Consider the following 17,627-nt stretch of genomic DNA (forward strand, 5'->3'; position numbering starts at 1 on the left):
TGTGGTCCTTGGCTTTTCCTTTACTTTCTCTAATTGTTTATCACAATGCGCAGCCTCTATTCGAGGTGCTACGTGTAATATACAAACCGAATGATCGAGCTTATTGTCTTTTTGAGCATTTTAACAGCGACAGACAGGAAGTTTGCTTTGTCTACTAAATTTTTTCAAATAACGTTCGGGGGTTGTACATGCAACACTGGTGACTTAAGTCTGAGACGCAGAGTAATCGTGGATTGCACGTTAAAAATGGGCTCCTCAGAATGAACCTATTTCATTTTCTAGAGCATTTTTTCCCGTAACATCTGCTCCAAAGCCTTACGCTACCTGGCACTTGCCACGATTACCTTGTCAGGACGATGCCACGACATACCCGCATACGGATTATACCTCCAGCTTTGTAGAGGAAGAAAGTGCGCTGGCCTAGCTCGTCAATGTATGTAGTTTCACACCAGCAGTGAGGACTCCGCTTGCCAGCTGCGCTTGCGTGCAGCCTTCGGCGAACTGCTAGAGCGCAATAATTTCCTACAATTTGTTAGTGGCAATGTTCATTCACCACACATGTTACTAGTGATGCGAAATACCAAACATGGACATCGCGGCTCACTATAGCCCCGCGTTGAACCACGGGTCACTTCTTAAGTGGGGTCATGGGTGCTTCTTCTGACGGCACGCGGCCATATCGTTGCCTAAACATGAATTGTGCGGAGGCATTCTATAGGCCTCAACGGGGCTGCGGTGCCAATAGAGAACATTTGAATGAAACGAAAATGTCCCCTGACCCATGGTTCAGCTAGGGCAGATGTTGACCTGGAATTCCAGCCATGTCCTCAACGCAGTATTGCACCGCGGAAGCGCCGGCGGCGCGTGGCGGAAAAAAAAAATAAGGCACCACTAGGAAGAGCGCCGATGGAGACAAGGGCGCGGGCAGCTTACGCGTATGTAGGTCACCTCGCGGCTATCGCACCTTGACCGACGCGCTATTCTTGGCTGACATTGGAATCGCACCACTGAAGAGGAGAGGGGGGTCGGTTTTCGCGCGCCCACCGGGATTTCCCCTTTTCGCTCTCTGCCCGATCGTTTTTGTCTTCTCGCCCACAGGAGGGAAAGTGCGAGGGTGGCGGTTGAGTGAGGAGATTCCGACGGTGCGATAACTGTGCGCGTGGTCATGGGAACAGCACGGGTTCCTTCTGAGTGGGACGCGCGATAGTTCATGTCTGATAAGGTTTCGGGGCGTTGTACGATGGCGTCTTTTTTTATTTTTTTGGTGTTTGGCTCTTGTCCGGAAGGATTCAGAAAGAGAAATCATTTCCTGTCCCATTTGCAAAGAGAACATGGCGGATAATTCAAATGGTTTGCAAACAGCTAACTTGAGGAGTTGCTGGTACAACTAAAATATTGATAATTACAGATGTCCTCTACAAAAGAGAAACAGGAGAGAGAAACCTTATCTGGAGAATGAAAAAAAAAGGGACAAGTGTGAATGGTCTTTAAACGAATAATATATCATCCACTATGGAGACAGCATGATTACCGGCTTTTGTGAGGCATGTTCATGGAGTAAGCTGTACAAGGGGGTCAAACACGCTAGTACAGCAGAAAGGGAGGAGAGACTCCTGGCAAAAGTCACCAACATATAATAAAACACAAATAACACTGACTTGTACTACGCACAGCGACCAGGCGAGTCTTATCAAGTATTGAGAAGACTTATAGTAGATGGAACGCTTCCGTTCTCGACGTCGCCACCTGGATGGGATCGTTCGTAGGCTCTATCAACACAAAGCGGCACACAGGTTCTCTCCAGTACTTCGGCGCCTCTTCTGGCATGAGAAGCAAAACACCTAACATACTGGCCGTTCCTCGAAGGTTGGCCCTTGACTACATGTCGATTCAGGCCTCCCGAAAGTTCACGTTCTATTACTCGTCTTATCGGCTCGAGCTTCTGGCTCCTCTTTATCGGCTGACGTGATTTTTTTAATTTTAAGTGACGCCTCTTGGAGCTGCAGATTTCGGTTGTGGTGGCGCATTATACACAAGCCCCGCTGTGTTAGTCCAGTGACTATGTACTCGGCTGCTGACCCACCAGTCGCGGGATCGAATCCTGGCTGCGGTGGCTGCATTTCTAATGAAAGCAAAAATACTGTAGGCCCATGTGCTCAAATTTGGGTGCACGTTAAAGAATCCCCGGTGATCAAAATTTTCCGGAGCCCTCCACTACGGCGTCTCTCATATTCATACACTGGATTTGGGACGTTCAACCCAGCATATCTATCTACAGTATACACAAAATACCCTGCTACGAAAATTCCGCATTTTAAGATGAGCAACTCACATACAATTTTCTGTAGAGAATAATTTGCCCGCCATTTTTACGGACCTGACGCTATCCGTCCAATCCTTAATTTCATACGTACATCAGTACGCGCCGTTTTCCTACCGCTGACGCCCTCTCGACCGTGGAATTCTTATAGATATGATAAGTATGTGGGGCTTCACGTTCCAAAACCGCTATATGCTTATCAGAGGCGCCGTATTTGAGGGCTCCGGAAATTTCTGCCCTCATCGAAAATGCAGCCGCTGCCGCCGGGATTTGATCCCGCGATATGCGGTTCAGCAGCCGAGTACCTTAGCTAATAGACCACTGCGGCGGGGCCACCGCTGAATTCTAGAAGATCAGTCATTTTTTATGCGGCACTTGTCGTTTGTCATCTCACGTTGCCGCATTTCATTGCAGGCTTTCGTTGTTGTGTTGCATTGTTTCACACGTGGTCTCCCTTGTTGCTTGTAGCAGCTAAAGTTTCGCGCTGGTAAGCACTTCAGTGTAATGACCAACATAAAGGAAAGAAATAGTTCGGAGGAAGCATGGCGCTATGCGATGGATTAAAAGGGTAGCAAGCCCTCGTAAAGTTTTGCTAGCCCCCATTTTATCGGGTCTTGGCTTCCTTGGTAATACTATCTGGGGTTTACCGTTTCAAAATGACGATAATTAAATGAGAGACGCCGTAGTGAAGATCTACAAAATTATGACTATCTACAGTGTTTTTTAACTTGCCTTCAGAAGTGCGTGTTTGCGCGCCGAATTCAAGGTGCGGTGGCACCTTAGAAGAACGTCTTCAGTCAAGTAGCCTTTTCCTACGGAATTCGAAATGCACATACGATGGGGTGTCGGCCATGCGTATCGATAAGGAAACTGCCACAATGAGACCATGCAAGGCTTCAATCAATGAGCGCTGATGTCAATCTCGATATCAAGGAGACATTGTTACACTAGTTGCATTTAAATTGAAGCGTCAATCAAATTAAAATTAAGCATTCAGGCAATATCTACACGTTCTTTTCATAAAGAGACCTCTGCGCGAAATAAGTTTCAATTGTACTCGTCTGCTTTCGCAGCGCTTGTAGCTCTTGCTTCCGTTGCGACCGAGGGAAATAAACGTGATTTATCTTCTTGGCGCACAAAATAGACAGGAAATGGCAATGAGAATATTGTACTTTCTTTCACTGTATTCTGCAGACACTCACCACCGAGTGCTTACGTGAGAGCTTCCTTCACATTATTTGCTTGTAGGAAGGTTGCGAGATTACCGGTTGCTACTGGGTCGGCCCCTCACGTTCCCAATTTTAATTCAAGCGTCATGCAGAAAATGTCCTTTGTTTATTGTATATTCTCCCTTACACTACACAGAACTACTTATGCACTTACGTAGCCAATTCCGCCTTTTTTATCTTGAACCTTCGAATAAAAACAAGAAAAGGTTAAGTGTGTTTAATTTCTTTTATGTACCTTCAAGACATGGGCATAGAATAGCCAGTTTTACGATAAGTAAGCAGTTATGCGGAACGATGAAATGACGGCGAAGAATGTGAGCTCTCTTTTTTGGTAATCTTTAGTTGAATACAGCTTCTAAGAATGAAATAGAATGTGCTACAATTGTGACTAACTAGGCAGCCAGCTGCTTCAATTAGAGTCGTTTCAGCGCCGTGAACCGGACTAATAGCTCATAGCCATTCGCAGTTTCTTTCTCAAAAACTAAGAAAAAATATTATACACAAATTTTTCTTTTCGTTTATCGTTTAAAAGCGACAAAATAAAGTTATAAATGCAAATGTGAATAAAATATTTGGTCGTGAATAGCACAATCAGGGCGAATAAGAATCGATGAACACAAAGCACCTTGGGCAACGCTGCTTAAGCACCACAATACTTCAACGGGAATTGTGCTCGCATGTTATATATATATATATATATATATATATATATATATATACGTTACTGGGACGATTCTTGTTATTTTAGTTCAATCGTATGTGAAAGCTCGACACATTTGACCCTACATAGGAGATAATAACGTTCTGAACTCGATCAATATGCGATGTGACAACTAATGCTTCGAGGAAATAAAAAATAAGGCATCTTCGTGCTGCTGGTGCCAAGCCTGAAACAATCTTGGTAGGAAGCGCAGCAACCATTATACAAAACAGACAACACAAGCGCTTATAATAATAATGTAATAGTTGCTGCTTCCTACAAAGATGGATTCATACCAACTGGCCCGAAACAAGTGTTTATCAAGCCTGAAAGAAGTGCGTGGCTGTTACGCCTGCCTGTCTTGTTTCTCTCTAATTTTCTGTCCCTTTCTCATCTTCTGTATTTTATATGAATAATTATCCCAGTTTACTTGTATTTTGGTCTTTCACTCTCCGTCTAATTTTTTCTCGATCTTTCTATTTTACTTTCTCTTCCACCCCACCCCCCTCGTCTGACTTTCGTTGTTTCTCTCTTGTTCTGTTTGGTTCTCCTTTTCTAACGTTTCATTGGTTTGTATATTCTTATCTCTAAATATATTTGTTTCTGTGTCACTCTATCATTTCCTGTCTTTGTTGCCTTCCTTCCTATCTATTGGTTTATATTCATTTGTATCTTTTTTTACATTTATATGTGCAGTCATTCCCTCACTCATTAGAGTTATTTCATGCCACGCTGGACGAACAGGTGTGCGTGTTGTGGGAGCGAAGCAGAAAATATACGAGAGGAAGAAGAGAGCACATGCCGGTTCGCGGTGATGGTTGCTTTTTGATTGTTCTGCGCGGACCAACGGTCTACTGAAACAGCTCACTCTGTCAAAAAAGAAGTCACAGCTTTGCCGGAAAGGCGATGCAATTAACGTGATAGCAACAAATTGGAGGGTCACGCGCAGATTGCCAAGCAGATGGAAACGTTACCTGTGTTTCTTACACACAAAGACGAACGAAACGTACTAACAGATACAGATGAACGCGCATAGATGTCTCAGTCGTTACTTCGCTGCGTCTGAAAAGCGCGATGTTTTCGCAAACGGAGACTGCGCAACAATTGCAATAACCTTTGTTCGCCCGGTAATCACGACAGAATCATTCTGGTGAAACTCCAAAGACAGCGAAACCGTACGATCCTCCGCACCACATTATAAGGGTGCGCTACAGAGCTTCCACCTCCTTCTTCATTGTGATGAAAGTATTCGTGGAAGATGAAAGTGCGCGCCGCCACGTCGTGACGATGTGGCGACGCGTGCTCATTGCGCCATCTCACTGGTAAGGCTGTAAACACGATAGTTCCCCCCCAAGATGCCCGTCACCAGCGGTAAGTGGTAGATATAAATAGCTTGCCGTATACGGGTTCAAGGACGTGCTCCTCGGTGGATCAGTGGTTAACGCCTCGCACTTAAGGTACAGAGGTCCCACGTTCAATTCCGCGCGCCGCAGTTTTTCCCGGGAAAGTTTTCTTTCTTGCGTTATATATAAATATATATATATATATATATATATATATATATATATATATATATATATATATATATATATATATATATATATATATATCATCAGCCTGACTACGTCCACTGCAGGACAAAGGCCTCTCCCATGTTCCGCCAGTTAACCCGGTCCTGTGCTTGCTGCTGCCAATTTATACCCGCAAACTTCTTAATCTCATCTGCCCACCTAACCAACTGTCTCCCCCTAACCCGCTTCCCTTCTCTAGAAATACAGTTAGTTACCCTTAATGACCAGCGGTTCTCCTGTCTACGCGCTACATGCCCGGCCCATGTCCAATTCCTCTTCTTTATTTCAACTATGATATCCTTAACCCCCGTTTGTCCCCTAATCCACTCTGCTCTCTTCTTGTCTCTTAAGGTTACACCTACCATTTTTCTTTCCATTGCTCGCTGCGTCGTCCTCAATTTTATACGTATATTTATACGTACATAAATATATATATATATATATATATATATATATATATATATATACGTATAAATATATGGCGAGTGACGTCGACAATGACGCCAACGCTAGCGGCAAAATCCAGCCGAGAGTGTCCATATAATTGCTGTTGCAAAAGGCACCGGAACGGAGCATCGAGGAGCGTGCGCGATGGATGGGGAAGACGACGCAGTGAAGATAGGCTCGCGCTATGAATGGACAGCTTGGGCTCCAAGCTGAATAAACGGATGGTCTCCGTCTAACGTCTGCGAACCGAATAATTCGTTACATTGGTGCATGAAACCCGGGATCCACCCCTTCGGAGACTTCCCTGAACGTCACGACCATGGTGACCGCTGACCATCTTCGGAAGAATCGCGGCTCGATCAGAGCTGGTGTCACCCTAGCCCTAGCAATGATATCAAACCTGCTGCAGCAACCGCATCTAGACGCCTCCCAGATTACCGGCCACATAGATTTTCTGAAGGGTAAAAAAGCAGCACATTCGTGGCTCGACGAACTCATTCTGGCGACAACGGATGAATAAAACATGGATGATGAAGTGAAAACAGCAGACGAGTACAACACAAAGATCTTGTTTTACTCCCCGCATGTCTGCATTTAAGCAGGGCATCTCCAAGCAAGATGGCCGTTATCAAGTGCCTCTGATTGTCGAACCGCCCGGGTTGCTATCCGAAAGCAACAATCGCTGACTGGCTAGACGTCGACTGCGAATTCAAATTAGCTGTTTCCGAGAGCAGCCATCACTGCTATAAAAATACGACCAAGCAATTTCAGCTTATTTCAACGATGGTCATGCCGAAAATGTACCGGACGAGCAGCTACTCAAGGCCAACATCTACTATATGCCCCATCATGCCGTGGTTCGTCATGAGGCTGTAACAACAAAGCTCCGCGTGGTATTTGACGCATCATCGCATGAAGATGGTCTTGTTTGCCTTAACGATGTACTCTCGAAGGGCATAAAACTTGGAGCAGACGTCATCCAACTCCTATTAAACTTTCGCTGCCACGCTGTGGTTCCCGCTGCTGATATAAAGAAAGCATATCTGCAGCTTCTCATGCGGCCTGAAGACCAAGACCTGTTACGCTTTCTCTGGCTGGAAAGATTACCGACTAAGGAAGAGCCCATGCCACCTACAGCGACGTGGAGAATGACGAGAGTTCCATTCGGAGCCGCATCTAGCCCATTCCTTTTGGCCGCTACATTTCAACACCACTTATCGTTTTGGTAAGCAGAAATACCCCACCACAGTAGCCCTCTTAGAACAAGCCTTCTATGTGGACGACCGGACGACCTTCTAGTAGAACTGCCGAGCACGCAGGAGGCATTGAAGCTGAATGAAGAAACAAAGCCGATATTCAGGGGGGTCAGAACGGAGCTCTGCAAATGGGCTTTTAATTCTAACAGCTTGAAAGGGCAATTCCTCTGCGATAAATGTGCTAATAAAGACGATGCAGGCGACAGTCACACGATAAAGATTCTAGGAGTTCCTTGGGAACGTTCTGGTGACAGCTTCATCCTCACAACTGAACATCCTGCTACTTTCGCGTCTGGGAAGCCCGCCACCAAACGTATGGCACTGCAAACATTGGCCAGAATTTACGACCCCTTGGGATACCTTAGCCCATTTACCATAAAAGCCAAGATTGTAATTCAAGATTTTCGGAAGAAGAAAATTGCATGGAACGCCATCATGCCAGTTGAAGAGCAAGGCAAGTGGAACAGCTGGTGCTCAGAGCTGAATGGCGCAACGTGTGTTCGCATCCCACGATACGTGTTCCTGAGAGACGACGTCAAGCCCTTCACCGTCGAGCTGCATACTTTCGCTGATGCCAGTACAAGAGCGTATAGCGCGTGCATTCACGCCCGTGTAAGATCTTAATCTGGCATCTGCTTCACATGCCTGTTAATCAGCAAGGGTAGACTTAGATCAATATGGTGGTACTTCGGTGCCTGGAGCTCCTCGCGTGCGTCATCGCAACGCGGCTTAGCTGCTACGTCAAAAAAGTGCAGTTTCTTCAACACGCTCCAGGGTTTTTCTGGACAGATTCGCTGGTGGCACTCCACTAGATAAGGGGTTCATCAACCAAACTAGGCCCCTTTGTCACACATCGAGTTGCGGAGATACAACAATTCACCAATCTATCACAATGGTTTCAGTGTAGCAGCAAGGACAATGCCGCTGAGGTTATTACTCGTGAAGCATGATATACTAGTCTCGTTGAATCTAATATGTGGTGGCACGGCCCTACTTGGCTCTCTGACCAGGGAAAGCAATTGGAAGGTGCAAGCAACTGCAAGAGTCGCACCACAATGACAAAAATTTCATTGGAAGAATCGATCGATTTTCAAGGCCCAATCATGCCAAGTATGTCCGTTTGTCCGTCGGGTATTTTCGTCGGTCAATGCATCTTGCGCGTAGAAGACTGCAGCTCCATTACGAGGCTGCTACGAGTCACCACATGGATCAAGCGCTTCGCCCGTAATGCTTCGCAACACCTCCCATCAGTATCCGAAACTCTCACAGTGAAAGAGATATTACTGGCTGAGCATAATGGGCTGCAGATCATTCACGAACAGTCCTTTCCCTGCGAAGTTCTGGCGCTGCGCAAGGGTCAGCCGTTACCCTCAACATCTCTTGTTCTTCGCCTTTGTCCATTTATGAATAATGACGACCTTCTTCGCTTCGGTGGACGGCTGGACCAGCTTTGTGCTAATCACGACACACGCCATCCCATTCTCCTGGCAGATAATAATCTCACCAGCCTTATCTTATTAGCGACACACGTCCACGGAGGTGTTGAAGCAACAATAGCGGAGCTTTAAAAATGTTTTTGGCTGCTGAAGGGACGCCAGACAGTGAGAAACATCGTTTAGAAATGCAGAATTTGTAAACGATGGAAGGCAGCAGGAGTACCTGCACCAATCGCCCCTCTACCTCGCGAGAGAATTAGTGAAGCAAGCCCATTTACCATTTTCGGGCTCAATTACAGTGGGCCCTTATGCGTTAAACTAGCAAGTGGTGCATCAAAGTCCTATGTCCTTCTTTTTTCATGGGCAGTCACACAGGCCGTACATCTGGAACTAACCTCAAACATGAATGCTGCAGCAACATTGCTCGCCTTCCGCCATTTCGTCGCCCGGCACAGAGTTCCTTCGACAGTATACTCCAGTAACTCTCAAACCTTCCGCAGCTACGCAAAAACATTTGCATCTACACTACCAGTACTTCGGGAGTATGCAGCCGAGCTACGGATACAGTGGAAGTTCATCGTAGAGAGAGCTCCATGGTGGGAAGGATGGTGCCAGCGTCTCATTCGCTCAACCAAAAACTCCTTGAAACGCTCGTTGGGACGCAGCAGCCTAGGCGTAAAAGCCCTCACAACTGTGTTGTGCGAGTTGATGCAGTAATCAATAACAGGCCACTGACATATCTCGAGAGTGAATCCGATGAGCTCCATCCATTAACTCCATCGCAATTCTTGCTAGGGAAGCGCTGCATTTCCCTGCCTTAACAAGTTGACCTCTCAGAGCTTCCGACTACGGTTGATGTGAACCGCAAGACTCTTCATAGCCTACGTATCATAGATGAACTTTGGAAAAGATGGAAACGAGCCTACCTGCTTTTACTGCGTTAAGCTCATAAAAGCCCAAGTCATTGATCAACTAAACTACACATCGGTGATGTAGTGCTGGTGCTAGAGGACAACACACCAGCAATATACTGGAAGCTAGGCCGAGTGATTACCTTACTGCCAGGAAGAGACAGCATAGTGCGCGCGTGCTCAGTGCGTCTAGCCAATGGTTCAGCAGTGAATCGTCCGTTGCAAAAACTCTGCACCCTCGAAGCATCAGACTAATCTTGGCCCGCCCAGGAGGACGTTGCAAAATGCGCCGAAACGGAGCATCGAGAAGCGTGCGCGGTGGAGGAGGAAGACGACAAAGTGGAGATAGGCTCGCGCTAGAAATAGACAGCTTGGGCTCCATGCTGAATAAACGGGTCGTCTTCGTCTAACCTCTCCAAACCGGTGATTTTGTTACAATTGCTATTGCAATAAAACAAACCAAAGCGTTTTTCGCCGCGTCAGTATAGCTTAAGCGGTGCGATAGCTCATTCGTCTGACGCAAGCGTGGGGCGGCAGTGCGTTGCGAGAACTCCCGCGGACGACCATGCCAATGAACGACGGCGGCAAAAGTGGAAATCTAACGGCACCTGTCAACCACTGTAATTTCCATTCAGAATGACTCAAGTGTTGGATCTGAAAGGGTTAAAAAAGGAGTTATTGAATTTTTCCCAATTTATGGACGTTTTTCTTGATTTGTAATAGTTGAAATGTCTGAAAAGTTCATACACTCGATTCTTGGCCAGTGAGCATGGGCATTGTCAGAGCTCACGGCGTGATCAGCTCTGCTGGGCCTCCACTTTCGGAAGGCCGAATAGACTCCAAAGTTGGGACTACCGGAGTGCCGTGTATTTTCACACGACACGATGACCATGATGGGCAGTGCTTTTTTGAGAGTGTGTTCCGGGTTATAGCAGGCTAAAACGGGGCTTGTACGAAGGCATGCATTTTGTTTTCAATACATAATGTCAGCCGTCCTACGCTTGCCTAACAGAGGCACGAGAACAAAAATTAAAAAAATTGAAGCAAAACATAATTCAAAATGCTCAAAAATACGAAATAGCCAACACATGAAAATACGCATCATATTGACTGTAATACTTGTCTACAGCGTACTCGAAAACACTGATAACTTCAGGCGGTTAATCAAATCTGTTCACGTTCTCCGTAAATGGAACATTTCTGAAAACGCTCAGCCGTAAAATGCGTCTACGTGTATGTTAAGTACCTGGAAATTGTGACTATAAGTAACTCGCCAGCTTCGTCATCCAGGGGCGCACTGCTAATAACGGATGTCAATCGTAACACTCCCACAATTGATACGAAATATTACTTTAGACAATATATTTTGCTTTTGTGATTCTAAGTAATCTAAACTGCAATCGTTTACTGTTTGTGTTACTGGGATGCTGAAACATAGAATACCGGAAGAGTTTTAAGCCATCGTATCCAGCTGACCACAGTCCCAAAATTTGGTCCCACTCGCGGCACTAAACTGTATGTGCGTGTGATTCTTTAGACAAAGGCGGGAAAGTAAGAAGAAAGGGTGTGGAGTACACGATGACTGTCTCTCATGTGAGGACACCTTAACCGATACACTCACGGGGGAACGGGGAATGAAGGGAGAGTTAGAAGGAAGAAAAGAAATTTGGTTAAAAAAGAAGGGGTTCAAATCAAGGAAGAGACAAAAACTATAGTAATGGGAGGACACGCTTCACTATGGCGAGTGGCTTATAAAAGTCGCTCATCGAGCTGGTGTCCGAAAAAAGTGCAGTAAAGGCGCTAGGGCAGAGAGGGGATGGCCCTGGCAGAGAGGGGATGGTCCTGGATGGTCGCGGGGTCTTGCGCATTAACTACCAGCGTACCAGCGTAGGTTGTTGTGGGCCGAGTCGAAGAGCTTGCGTAAGAGCTTGCACAAGATCAAATTGTGGCTCGGCCAGTGAAACAAATAGGAAGGGGAGTGGAGCGAGGTTTCTTAAAATTGTCAGAAGAAGTCTCCATGTGAAAGAAAAGCTTTCTCGAAATTCGCGTACGGGTAAACCCTGATGGAGCTTTCGTGCCAACATTCCAACAACACCTCGGTACTGATCTCCGAAATGACTAAAGTGTGGACGTCGATTCTGGAATATAGTTTTGTCACGCCTATGCTTAAAAAGATTGGTCGCTCAGTAAAACAATGCTTAATTTTGATCTTTGTAGGCCACCAACAAGCCGAATAAGAAAAATTTCAAGAAGTGGGATGAAGGCATCCCACTACTTGAAGTGCTGCACGCTTCAAGCAATACGCACGCAACCACGTGTTTGACACCTTTGCTATACAGGACGTATCTTCATCACTCCCTTTTCTTTAGAAAGTGGTGATTTTCCGTAAATCTTTCGTGGACAGTCAGGCTCCTCTCATCTTCGCAAGCGAACTTGACACCGAGGTGTGATAAAAACTTTACAAAATCAATAATAAATAAAAAAAATGATCAACCAATCTCAAGTTACAAAGAAATCGCTAAATCACACGAATCGTGGCCCCGCCGTGGTGGTCTAGCGGCTAAGGCACTCGGCTGCTGACCCGAGGGTTGCGGGAGCGAATCTCGGCGGTGGCAACTGCATTTTCAATGGAGGCGAAAACGCTGTAGGAGCGAGTTAATTTCTGCACCTCGGTTAGCTTCTACACTAGCTAACGAGCGATGGTGTTTGGGGTTCGGAATGGGCACCCTTCGATGACCTGAGTTCACAGTGACAGAGCGAAGAGCCGTAGTCGGGTGAATAGACGCTTTAATGCAGCACTCAGGCGTCCGCCCGGTTCCAAGCCGGAACCTCCGCTCGCTATTCCGCATTGAAACATCCTCTTTTTAACCCTCGGTTGTACAAAGGGTCTAAACACAAGCAAATTACACGCGGGGGCTCGCACCACCCCAACCAATCACAAAAACGCTTTCATAACAAGCACTGCATTGATAAATACCACGTTAGAAAATATAACACAAGAGAGGATAGAGGAGGAAGTGTGTCACACTTTCTTCCTTGTCAGGCCGTGCTGGCCTCCGTCGGCTGACCCCCGTCGGTAGCAGTTCTCACGCTCGAGCTCCGTCAGTTCTCTCATTAAAAGTTGCTTCGTAGAAGCCTCCTTAAGAGCGGGGAGTACACTATCAGGCCCTGTGCGCTGACCAGGTGTGCAAGCGACATCGAGGCGCGCTGCCATCCTAACAACACTTGACAATGACTTATAGGGGGGGGGGGGGAAGATAAGCCTCTTTTGCATGCAACGACCCTGTCTTGGTTAGCCCAGCGGTCGCTTTCCTGTGCGTATTCTCGATGACACACGTGCATGCCAACCATTACTTCAACAAAACCGACCATGATTCTCACCAGACGCGCTTCCAGTTAAGCTTTCTCCCTTTGTCGTCGTAAACTGGGGCGACTTTCACTGCTCTGCCCATGAACCATGTGAACGAGGTAGTGTTTCTTTCCCGTGCGCGGGTCGTTCGTGTTTGCCTTCGTGGAACCAATCGGTAACGTGAGTTGACGTGTCGAGAACTCGTTCCGCGCTCTGCCGCAGCCACGTTTAGTTGCCCCTACCACAACACGCCCCTAATGCATCCTCATGCTAAATGCCCCTGTGCTCAATTTGGGTGCACGTTAAAAAACCCCAGGTGGTCGAAACTTTCGGAGTCTTCCACTACGATGTCTCTCATAGTCATATAGTGGTTTTGTGACGATAAACCCAAAATATAAATAAATGAAATTGTTCAATATTTATTTTAATCTTGACTGGAGGGTAGTTTATATGTAAGAGTGTTCAGGCGAAGGAAACATAAGCTACCCATTATTAAAATATTCAAGATGTTTATTTGTAGAAGCAATTATTTAAAATTATACCCTAATCCCAGCAGTACCGAAATGGAGCGGGCTTTGTGCGCGGAAGTCGGCAGGACGCATTTAGAAGAACAACGCGTTCACAGAAGAACCTGACCAAGAAAAAAAAAGAAGTCATCCTAAATACAAAAGGACCACTTAACATTGGCGGTCGTAGAGTTCGTTCGCGACAATGGAAGATGCCACATTTTAGTAGAATATATAAAAATACTTGTCTAAAAACACCGTGTGTTTGCACTGTCCGAGGGACGCAAAGCGCGCGATTCGAAGCACCGATGCCTGCTGCATGCTTTCAAGTTCGCGTAATCGCAGTTTGTCTTGCCTTTACAAATATCATATTATTCAATTTCCACCATGAGCATGTCCACAAGGAGGGCAGGCGGGAGATGACCGCCCACCTCTAGTCAGGTGAGAGGGGCATCATACATTGCCACCTTCATACATTGACCTAATAGAAAGGAAGGTGCCGTGACTTGAGAGGGGATGCGCAAGGTCACATCTTACATTGAGAAAACAGGGCGAGGGGAGTGCTGTGACAAATATTTGCCATGCCCCCCCCCTCCTTTGAAGGCGAAGCCAGCGCGTGCCTATCATCTTCATCTGTACAGAACCTTACCTAGTTTCCTTTGTGCGTCGATCATCGCTAACCAGCTAGCTTGTTGTGGAAAGCGCAGGTGTCAAGCACTAGATAATCAAAGCTTGCATCTCTAGATGTTCAGCAAGCGTATAGGCGAACACGAGTCATTTCTGAAGTTCTCTAAATCCTTCATTTTCTTTTCATAATACCTGACAGTCCAACATTGTCTTCGCACATAGCTTTTAAGCTCTGAAGAACATTTATCCTTGAGTATAGTGGCCTTCTAGTCTGTAAACTGCGCCATCTTGATGCAACGTTTGCAGCTTGAAGTTTGAGAACACAATGTCGAGGCAAGTTTTCCAGATGGGGTAGGATGCTTGTAATCATACGAAATGCGCCGAAGAGCGTAACCGGACACCATAAGTTTTACTAACCAGTCGTCATTCATGGTGTCCACGTTCAAGTCCCCGGTGAGTACTAAGGGGTTGTAGTCGTATTGAGTTTCATAATTGTGTACCCTGCGAAGCCGAAGCGGAACGGAAGCGCCGGTAAGCGGACCCAGATGCGGCTCGGGCGCGCACCGTCGCTGCCGCTGCCAAGCGAACACGGAGAAGAGGGAGCGAGCGCTGCTACTGCTGTGCCTCTAGTGGGTGCGCCTTGTACTAGAGTGTACTCGTGCTAGCAGGCTCACTGGCGGGGCTAAGTTTTGTTCATAAGCTGCTTTGCATCTAAAAACTCGACAAACACTTACCACCGAACAGCACTAGCTCCTGTCTGTTTACATCATCGTTTTTTTTTCTTTTTTTGCAAGCTTCCAGAAATAAGGTACTCGTTTAATCGAATACAGATTCTGCAGATGGCTTTTATTGGAGTTACAGGATTCGCTACACACGACAGACTTTCTTCATAATGAAGGCCAGCCCCTTATTACCCGTTTTTTACCGAAGTTCTGCAAATTTTAGGGGTGTTGCAAGCAGCGTGTTATTTTGAAACCTTGACATAACACTATCTAGTATTGTACGGTTTTAAAAGTAATATCTATGGCTTACTTTTTTTCAACTTTCTTCTGTGTTTCTCTAAAAAGCAGGTGCTCATCAAAACTGGGGACCACGACATCGATGCCGAGAAACGAAATGCCGTCACATGCTCCCCAAAGGCTCTGGCAACAATGCTGCCCGTTTGTGCCATCGGCTGTTATGACTTCCTCTTCATGACACGTTTCCTATGGTGCTGATGCTGTAACCAGTGAGACCATTGTTTGAAGTGACAAGTAAAAAAAGATACAGACAGTAGTTTTTCTCCCCTACGTTACCCTCTATCCGTGTTTAGAGGCAGTGTAATTGCAAATTTTACCCCACAACTTCTTCCTCTATACGTGGCATATACAAATGCTCAGGAGTTTTTTTCATGGTACTGTGAGGCTGCGAAATATTACATTACATCCTTAGGCCAGAATGATAGCTGAGCGAACGTCGAGTGCTTCGATAGACAGGCCAGGCTTAGGACGAGCTTAATCTGGGATGAAACAAAGCCAAGTGGCTTCTCTATTGATCATTATATTTTTAGATCACTAAAGCAGTTTTGCTCTAGCTGCGGGAAACACCACGTTTCCTTCGAGCCAGTGAACTATGTATGGACGTTCGGCCATGGAACACCAAACATTCTCGAGTACGCCCTTGCATTCTTCGAGGGAACTATGTATTCTCATGATTTTATTTGCTTCAAGTGGGCACATGACTGTAGGTGAAAGCGTCGGCACGGTTCCAAAGCTTCTTGCGGAAACGCAGACCAGTGATCTAAGTGCGGCAAAGATCGTGGACAGTCAAACGCTATTTGGGGCGACTGACGCCGTTCCGAAATATCCGTCCAGCGGCCCAAGCGCAGTTCTGAAAGGAGCTCCAGCTTCCACCGTGACTTCAATAAAAACAACGGACACTGTCGGACACCTCTCTGGCGAAAAGTGGGGCGCCTCCGCGAAATCAACGACCACTGATAGTACGAAGACTTCTGTGATCAGTGCTTCAAACGTATCAACGATAACGAACCGGACTGTGGTTGAAGCTGCCAGTGTTACGCAATACTCGACGGGTGCTGGTGCAACGGCAGCGAGGAACACCACTCAGCCACAAGAGACCTCGAGGATACGGTCTGTGATCACGAAGGCCCTGCCGGCCATGAGCGGCCGACTCATGCGGCGGCTCCTGCAGGCTGACATATCGGCAGAATGCAGCCTCGGTGTGCTCCACTTTATGCGTGCCATTCAGACCCTTGAACCATGGGCCTTCAGACGTGAGTATGCCTTGTAATTGCTTACTAAAGTAGATAATTGTTTTTAACTAAACATTGCATTACTAGGGAACAAGGCCAGGATACACGCTAACTGCAATTTCTAGGTTTCTCGTTGTGTCGGTGAGGTTTATTTATTAATTTATTTATTTATTTATTTACTTATTTATTTATTAGTGCCATCAACATCATCCAAGTGGGCAATATTTTAAGGAGTGTGGCTGAGGAACAAAAAAGGAGTATTACAGTCGACCTAAGCGCACGTTTGCGCTGTCGAAAATGACATACATTTGCGCAGCAGCTCCTGCGCATTCACAAAAGGCAGAAATGTTCCAGTAACGAACAAGAAGCGGAAAGATCGTCCGCCACTTTCTCTGCATCTTTATAAGCCTTTTTATGACATAGGTGCTGGTTGTATTCGAGACTTTGTGCTTTCTCATACACATGTCACGTTCGTGAGATTGGATATTCATTACAACTCTCACGCTACAGGTATTTTTTTCTTCTAATTTGTGGCGAAAATTGAAGAAGAGACTGACACGCTGTACTGCTTTTAGCCGTAGTCGGTATTAAAATAATTGTAAGTTTGTAGTACGTTGTTTACAAAAATGTGACCAATAGTTAAAGCAATTATTCACTGAACGCTATCAATGTGACAATGTGGAAGTGAGGTTGTTTTGTGATGCTCGGATATATTTCGTGCCTTTTATAGATGCATGTACAATGAAAGCGTGCAGTGTTTTTATGCATGTATATATGATATATGTAGTTAGAGAGGCAAGAAATTTTACGTCACGCAGAATTGCAGCTGAATGTTTTTCGCATACATATTGTAAATGCATGTTAATTTACAAGCGTTATATAAACAGAAGTTCACTTCTTAATTGCAGCATAGTCTAATTAATCGCCTTTATTTTAGGCTCTTCGCTAAGACCTTTAAATTCGTTTTTAGAAGCTTTGCTATTTGCGCGCATAAGGGGAACTACCCTTGCAGATTTTGAAAACA

At 45.9% G+C, this 17,627-nt stretch overlaps 1 protein-coding gene across 4 annotated transcripts in view; it reads left to right on the top strand.

Annotated features, from left to right (window-relative positions):
- LOC119160843 (nose resistant to fluoxetine protein 6) overlaps positions 1-17,627 on the top strand; it is a 202,331-nt gene that overhangs the window by 36,538 nt on the left and 148,166 nt on the right. For 3 of the 4 annotated variants that reach the window (XM_037413098.2, XM_075880667.1, XM_075880665.1), the window contains exon 2: positions 15,423-16,624. In XM_037413098.2, coding sequence (XP_037268995.1) covers positions 15,964-16,624 — 661 coding nt within the window. In that variant the 5' untranslated portion in view covers positions 15,423-15,963. Of the gene's footprint in view, positions 1-15,419; positions 16,625-17,627 lie in introns of all 4 variants that reach the window. The other variant, XM_075880666.1, reaches the window with a different exon arrangement.

The sequence above is a fragment of the Rhipicephalus microplus genome, chromosome X, assembly GCF_043290135.1.
Source record: "Rhipicephalus microplus isolate Deutch F79 chromosome X, USDA_Rmic, whole genome shotgun sequence".
In the NCBI taxonomy this organism is placed as follows: domain Eukaryota; kingdom Metazoa; phylum Arthropoda; class Arachnida; order Ixodida; family Ixodidae; genus Rhipicephalus; species Rhipicephalus microplus.